General features: G+C 42.1%; 1 protein-coding gene across 2 annotated transcripts in view; it reads right to left on the reverse strand.

Annotated features, from left to right (window-relative positions):
- The window catches only part of ARHGAP28 (Rho GTPase activating protein 28), a 73,197-nt gene extending 65,104 nt beyond the window's left edge, over window positions 1-8,093 (reverse strand). For both annotated transcript variants that reach the window (XM_014871234.2, XM_014871233.2), the window contains exon 1: window positions 7,855-8,093. In XM_014871234.2, coding sequence (XP_014726720.2) covers window positions 7,855-7,985 — 131 coding nt within the window. In that variant the 5' untranslated portion in view covers window positions 7,986-8,093. The remainder of the gene's footprint in view (window positions 1-7,854) is intronic.
- Between the last annotated feature and the right edge of the window lie 241 nt (window positions 8,094-8,334).

An 8,334-nucleotide genomic window follows, 5' to 3' on the forward strand; every position in this document is an offset into this window, starting at 1 on the left:
GCTCCATGTTTCACCTGTATTTACAACAAAGATTTTATAATCATCTCTGATACATCCAGACAAATATTTAGAACTTGAGTTTTCAAAATATTTGAGTAACGGAGGGAAGTATTGCAAAAGGAAGACAAGTCTAGTCACTGCTGTTTTAATTGTCTAAGACTTCATACTGATGCCCTATTCTGAATACTATTGAAGAAGTCAGCCTGACTTAAGACAGGAGATAGCATAATCAGATCATGCCCTGTAAGCAAAATTATTAACAAAAAGATGTGAGTTCTACTGACTTGATTCTATTTCCACTAAATTCAGAGGTAAAACCTCTATTACTACACTTAAGTATCCATTAACTCAGTCCATATGTACAAACAAGACTCATATGCCACCTGATGTTTCACTGCATGATTTATTATTGATGTTTTATTAACTTAGAATGAAAAAAAGGATTCATGTTCAGGTTCATGCTAATTCATGTTAGCTTGAATGCTACAACCATACTAACGTTAACCTCAGAAAGGATGTGCCATTCTCACTTTCAATTCCCTCTTGACCACTAGGTATGATAATCACTGGGCCAGAAAACAAGGTTGGGTGGTATTTTGTTCTGAGTTTTCATTAGCCAGAGAAAGAAAAATGGATGGTGAGGAGGGTCTCCACTGCCATGCCTGTATTTTGCATTGATTAGCTCAGAGTCTGGCTATCTGCAGACTCTGTAGGGGTGTAGTTAGCAAATTACTAACTAATTAATTAGTTATTAATTCCACGAGTCAAATTCAGGCCTTTATACATTTATTATGCCCTTCCCAAGTCCGACTATTTGAAAGCTAGGGTTTTTTTTATTAGCTCTAGTAAAATATGAAGACTTAAAGCTCTAGAGCTTCATCCATCTCTGGTATCAAATTGTGAGAGGAACCTGATGACTGATATCCTGAGGTTTCATGTACAGGTGTTTAAAACACAGTTCCCTGGCTTGTCTCATGCTTTACTTGTCTCTCACCTGGTAAATGACGTCAACACAGCTGGACTTCTACATCTGATACTTGTTTTCCATATATATTTGTTCTCCTCTGCCTCTCTCTGGTAGGGCTCTTCTACCCTCCACAAAAAGCCTTATGGTCATTATCTTGCTCATTATCTGCTCAAAGGACCTTCTGCACCAAGAGATTTTAGAAAAGGCTTGTGTAGTTCTCAGGTGGAAATTCACTAACAGCAGTATTTAGTAGGAGAGATTTCTGTCTCTCCTCTGTTCAGCCGCCTTCTGCCTAAGCATCCAACATATGTCCATCCTAAACTGGATGATTTTACACATCTGAAAATCCTCCAGACTTACAGTAGCTGACTATTACACATAGCATCCTAAATAAGACAACATAACTGCCTTTAAACGAACAAGCTGATAAAAGACTCCCCGCTCCAGTGTTTATCCCACTCTCCTCAGAGACTGACAGTGTCTGGAAAGTTAAGATATGGCAGGGGAAAAAATGAATTACAGAAATGAGGGATCCCTCACAGATCATCAATCTTTTCCTTGCATTAATTACAAGGGATGCCAACTCAAGCACTTCTGCTGATCTCTGCTGAAATAGTCCTTCAGGGTAATAGCATACTTTTTCAAACAACCTGTCTGTTAAACCAATTCATGTTTTGACTTCAAGAATCACTAACTTAAATGCCATTCCAAACCGGACTTGGGGCTCAGCTGTAAATTTCCCTACTACAAAACAGCATTTATGGGTTATTTCTTTTCAGACTCCAGATCCTTTTATTTGCACACTCAGGACTCAGGGTGGTATGAGTTGATTTCCACTGAGAGAGAAAGTAGGAGGCAGGAAAAGGGGGGCCAAAATCCTAGGTAGGATGCTTCACTTCAGCCACCAGCTTGGGATGGGATTCTGGGCACTATTCTCTGGGTACCTCTCCTATGCTCTTTGAATGCACCCACTACGGTGGTACCTGAAGGCTGCACAAAGCATGGTCCTGCCCCTCTGGCAGATGTGCTGCCAGCTGGGCTGGCTCTGCTGTGCTGCCTGGCCAGCTGGAGCTAAGCATCACAGTGGGCCAAATGGCTGCCCTACTGTGGTTAGCTGAAATCCAGGATGTTAGCTTGACTGTTTGCTGTGGATACCCCACACTATTTCAGGATGTGATTCTATATTTGTATAGCACTAACCAGATGCTTTTCAGATCCTGTTCTAGCTAAGTACTTTTACTAGTACTCCATAATCGTGTCTTGCAGTTGCCACCTCTGCACATTTTCCACACATTTGCACTGAATTATTATGATCTCCTGTGCAAAACTAACACTAAGGTAAGTGGATTCCTGGAAGCTTGTTATGCCAGTGGTGTCAGGCTGCCAGATGCAATCTGAACATGTCTGTGTAGGGCATGCAGGGCTCTCAGGTCCTACTCTTTTTTGCAGGCAGCTCCAACCCTCGTGTAATCAGAGATAAGTGACTTAGTTAAAAATGAATGGGGCAGCTGGCTAAATGCTCAACCAAACAAAATGATCAAAGGGACAAGCCCAGATGTTTTACATTAGCTCTACATATGGAGGTACCAGGGAGAGCAGCAGGAGCACCAAACTAAAAAGAAACCAGAGAAGCCAACTCTAGTTTCAACCATAACATGAGGAGCTGGCTATAAATACTACATTCCTCAGTGTGGCTCCCAGAGGACGTGCTGTAAGTATTTCTAAAACCTACAGGAAAAGTGTGTCTACTATTGTCTGATTTATTTATATGCATCCTCCTGGTAAATATTTTATTAAGAATTATCATTCTTAGCATCTATAAAAATATACTTAAGAAATCATATTTTATAAAGCTTCTAAAAGTTGTAACAAGGGTTATTTTTTACACAAAATTTATTTTTCGTGCAGCTAGTGCCAATGCTGTTTTTTTCCTAGGCTACTGATTCGTGGGATTTTCTTTACCACATTTAGTACACTTTAAAATTTTAAATTCATAGCTTTGGAATCTAAGTTACTGCAAAAGGCCCAAGTCATGTCAAGATTTACTATGGAAAAGGAGCCAGATTTTTATTTTTGTCTCTGGGGAAGTTTATGATAGAGTGAGATAAACATCCAAAATAGTTAAGGTTGTTTATCCTGCATCACCAAGAAGACATTCTTGACATCACTTGTATACAACTGAGCAGGCGAGCTGCTCAATCAGCACTGACAGAAATCCAACCCACATCACCTGGCCTCAGGGCATACAGACCTTACTTCAGTGTGATAAAATCTGCTTCTGTTGGGATAAAACCTGAACTGTTCACATAGCTCCTTCTGTCACAAGACAAATTTTGGTGCATAAGGACTCTTCCTGCAGTTATATTCCTTCCAGGGAATTATTTCAGGACACTTTACCTCACCTTGACACGTATCTGTAGTATCTTGGGGCTTGCAAGGAGGAATGAATCCTACAAAACAATCTGGTGTCATGCTTGTCCAGTGTAATGACCTGACCATCAGCTCCAAATCTGCAAGTCTTAGACTTGGAGAGCAGGGATCCTGGAAGTTGCCAGCAGGTAACTCAATCCACACAGTATTTTTCAACCAGTATAGAAAATATTCCTGTTCTTTTTTGACTCTTCGGTTTAGTGATGTCTGTCTGAAAGTCACCCTCCTGACAGTAGGAGGAGGGAAACATGCTGAGTGCAAAGAGATTGGGAAGGCATTTCTTTGAAACAACTGGAAGTACCAGACTTGCAGTTGACAGGAAAGAAGGTAAGAAGGGCTTTTGGCTGTGTTGATCAATAGTGCTGACATCTACTTTGTTCTTCACCTCCGTAGCAAGCTCCTAGGTTTGGTAGTATATATGCTGCTCTTTGCATGATTATTGATTGAAAAGGTTACTCCATATATAAAAAGCTTGATGTGCACTCTAAAAGCTGCTCTCACCCCATTTTGCAAGAACAAACCCTATGAACGTGCTTTTTCTTATTTCATGCACACATAAGTGACAGCCACTCATTGCAGTGAAAACGTTGTGATTTGCAGTGTAGGATGAGCTCTTTGCTGGTAGATGTGCTGGTAGCAAACAGAGGAACACACTAATTATCATACTGGAGTCAAGGAAAGCTGGAGCATGACTCACTTAGGAATGCTTTGTCTTCCTCTAATTGCATAATTACCTTAGAGAGCTCACTGGCCATTTGGCATAGAGGTCATGCCTGTTTCCTTTGAGCACGGGAATAACTCCTCCTAGCTATTCCTAACAGGATAAAAAGGGGATGTGAGAAAGACATATGGCCTTGGCCCCACTTTTCCTCTATATAATCCAGGAGCGGAATTTGTGCACAACTACAAAGTCCTTCATTCTCTGAAATGAGGAAGCCAAAGCTGGCCATTATGTAACATAAATCAGCACTTTCACCTTTGCACTGAGACAGGATCTGTATTGACAGGGATAGTGTGATATTCTGGGTTCTTTGGTGCTGGTACTTGAGACATCTGTTTTCTAATAAACAGGATTAAAAAAGAAGGATGGGGTTGTAACAAGAACAGGAATCTTTCCCCCTATACTCGTATGAGCTACCCTGACTGCCAGGCAAACAAAACAGAGATCTCCCCAACACCTCATTCTCACAAGCAATAAATAATAAAAAAAATTATGAGTACTATAAATGCTTATAAAATGCACATAAAAGCAGATGGCAAGCTAAGGAAAGAGACCTTAATATTCCATGAGAAAAACTGAAAATGAATTTGCTAGTTATGTTAGCAGAATTAAAGGAAGGTTTGTCAGGAGAATTCTGCAGCTCTAGGAAACTCAACGGTGCAGTTTTCAGGGCTCACCCAGCCCATGCATAGAACTAGTTAAACAAGTCTGCAAGATGCAACAAACAGAGAACGACAGAATTGAACTATATGGGTAACTGAGACAAAGATATTTAACTATAACTGTCTTTAGTCCCCTGATGAGCTCTTGTTCTGGAGGATGGATGGAATCTGTGCTCCCTTTTCTTAACCACCTTATTGATATTATCCAAACTACATTTGGAAGCTAGAACCCTCTTTTGCAAACTGGTGGTGGCATCACTATGCAGTCAAACTTTCATCCCACTCTCCTCTTCATTACTGCTATGAATTCTCCATCCTTCACTGCACACTGATGCATCCTCCATTCAAAACAAAGCAAATTTTCTCCTGCTCTCCTTACAGCCCACTAGCTACCATCCCCTAGCTTGATGGGGTATATACCCACAGGGCTTAGGAAAGGAAATGCTTGCAGCTGCTGTACTTCATGCTGACTCTGATGCTGGCAGTGTGTTTTAGAAATGCACACAGGATGCCAGCCTGGTTGTCCCCGTGAGAGTTGTGTATGACTATGAATCCAAGTGGTCTGCTGCATCTGTTAGTGTTACCTTTCATGTACATGGACTTCTCAGCTGTGTGTCTGGATTGTCAAGAGTGTTTAAGATTACTCATTTGTTTAGAGGCTCATGATGGTTACTTAAACTTTTCCTTCATTTTTTATCAGAGTCTTTTTAAGTGGTGTAGAGTGGTACAATTAAAGGCTGGCTGAGGTTGCATTAGGTCCCACTTTTTGTGAGAAAACTCTGATTAGAAGGTTTCCAAAGTGAAAGTTTTTGCAAGAGAAAACAGCTGGAAGACACCTTCAAGCCTGACTCCGGTGAGCGGAGCAATTCTAATATAAAGAGTACATTACCCTAAAGCAAGTGAAGTGTTATGAGGAGAGGAAGGAAAATGAAGTATCTTAATTCCTAAGATGAGAGAGAACTAGTCAGCAGTTTATAAAATCAAAGGCTAATATCCAAGACAGATCCTATTCTCATTGATAAACATTTCAAGTACAGCCTGCATTGGAGCTACATGTAACTTAAGCAGCTGACTTCACAGGAAAATCAGGTCCTAGGTCCCAACTGTTTTTGCTATCAAACAAGAGACGGGTGACATCTCTGTTCTTCTCATATTTTCATCTTTTTTGAAGAATTTTCTTGAAGAATTAAAGAGTTAACATGCCATAGTGTGGGTAGCTGCCCTAGGATCAAGGAACACCAGACAGAATCTATAATAAAACCTCTTGCATTAGGATGGCGGCAGAGAAAACTATACAGAAAATGCAGTCCAGGAAAGAGTTCTTAGAAGATGAAGTAGGGATTAAGCCAGAGCCTATTTTACCATTTGCTAAAACACTCAGTGCATTTGCCTTCATGGGTTTTGCATTCCACAGGACTTCATGCTGGGTTAATAAAATCCCTCTCTTGAACAGGCTTTGGAAACTCAGACAGCCACTGACTGCCCATATGGCAGAATTGGGCTATTGCTATTAGACAGCTGTGGGAAGTTGAGGACAAGAAAGGGGAGATAACACCAAAATCTTATGGATATGTAGACACATGGCTTTGCCTCATGGAAGGAGCTTCCAAAATACGTTCCTCATCAAGATGTCAGGATCCACTTTAGTTTTTTTCTTTCAGGAACTGTAATTGGCACTTCTGCTTTTTGTAGGTGATATGCATGTGATTTACGTGTGTGATTTAAACCCTCATACACTCTGAGTTTAAGTTTCAAGTGCGTTTTAAAGCAATTAGGACACTTAGAAGAAAAACAGCAAACCACCACAATTTCTGCTGCTCACAAACTTAAAGGGAGATTGAGTTTTGTGCTCTTCCTAAAGGAAGAGCACAGGAAAGAAACGACATTCTTCTCTGTAACCCAATGCCAAACCACTGCTCTCTGTTTTGAGTAGCAAATGCCATTCTTACTGCGTCTAAAAGCCCAGACTCCGTTTCTTTTCTCAACATGTAATTGTGTATTTTGGTACTGCTCTCAAACAGCAGTTTACCAGAACAAAGGAGTTATCTTTATGAGACAGTCAGGGAAACACACAAAGAACAGGAAGATGCAGCTAATCTAAATAATGACATTGAAAACAAAATAGCTATTGGGCTATAAATAAACAATATGAAGTAAATATCAGTATTTTTATTAAGAGAAAGCACAGACTTAATTCGTGGGGATAATGTCAACTGCTGTTTTCTAAGACCTTAGTTCTTATTTTTTCAGTAAAGCCATAATGCAAGACTTCCTACTTTCTTCAACTTTTTACAGTATGAACTTTAATGTCACTCCTTTTGGAAAAAATTGCAAAACTCAGATATGTAAGTTTAGGAGAAAGATCAGATTTTCTAAAATAGTAAAACTGCTCAAACTACTTGTTCTTGAACTGTGCAAATACATGCATTCTTACAAGGCAGGAAGGTAAACATACACACGACTGCATTAATTAAGACAATACTCAGTTTCCTGCAACACAAAGGAATTTTCGTATTTAGACTAAGTCTTTAACGATGCAGTCTCCCATTGTGTGTATGTGGGTGTGCAAAACAAAGCACACAATTTCACAGAGAAAAGCACAAGGATTGGTTCTGGCCTGGAGAGTGAACGGAGAAGGAATTAAATAACCCTCTAGACCAAAGCCAGAATCAACTTTCTGAGCGCCAAGCTCAGCCAGTCCCGCCACCTCACTTTTTTGGCAGTACAGTCCTAAGCAGGAGCCTGATTCACGTGCCTTTTTCCGCGGGGACTGTCTTGTTGAGTATCCTGGGCAGGAAGCTGGTCTGATCTGTCGACTTACAAGATTTAAAACACGCACTGGTGTTTCCCCCGCTCCCAAGCCCAGCCCGCACCCTGGGCTTGAATCACTTTCCCGGCGGAGGGAAGCGATGTGCGAGAGCGAGGAGCTCCGCAGTGTCCGAGCGCTCTCCGGCTGACACACGGCCAGCAGGACACACACACGGCCAGCAGGACACACACACGGCCAGCAGGACACACGGCCAGCACTGGCAAGGCACCGGGCATGGCACCGCTCCCCATCCCTCCGGCTTTACCTGCTGGCGGGCGAGTGGCTGGGAGGGATATCCTGTACAAAGCTCTGCTCCACGCCCGGGATCCTGGCCGGGCTGTGGGGATGGTAGGCTGTCAGCACCACGCTGCCCGAGTCCTTCATCTCCATGGTCATAGGCACATGTCGGCCCCGCTGCTGGTGACGGGAGCGACCCGACGGGAGGGCGAGTGGCCCTGTCACAAGCGCCAGCCCATGGCCCGGCTCCGCTCGCCACTGCCGGCTGTCAGGAGAGCTGTGGCACCGAGACACGGCTCCTCTCCCTGTCAGCGGAGCCGAATTAGCATATATTCAAAAAACACCGCCCACAAAACAACCCGCGGGCAAGTTACTACGTTCCTAGGAAACGAGAAACCTGAGATAATCCTGCAATCCTGCACGGAACACTTCCTCCCCGAACACTTCTTCCCCGAATAGTTCTCCACTTCCTCTTTATTTTTATTAGTTTTTTTATGTTTCCTTTTAC

Source organism: Sturnus vulgaris, chromosome 1 (assembly GCF_052056855.1).
Source record: "Sturnus vulgaris isolate bStuVul1 chromosome 1, bStuVul1.hap1, whole genome shotgun sequence".
Classification (NCBI taxonomy): domain Eukaryota; kingdom Metazoa; phylum Chordata; class Aves; order Passeriformes; family Sturnidae; genus Sturnus; species Sturnus vulgaris.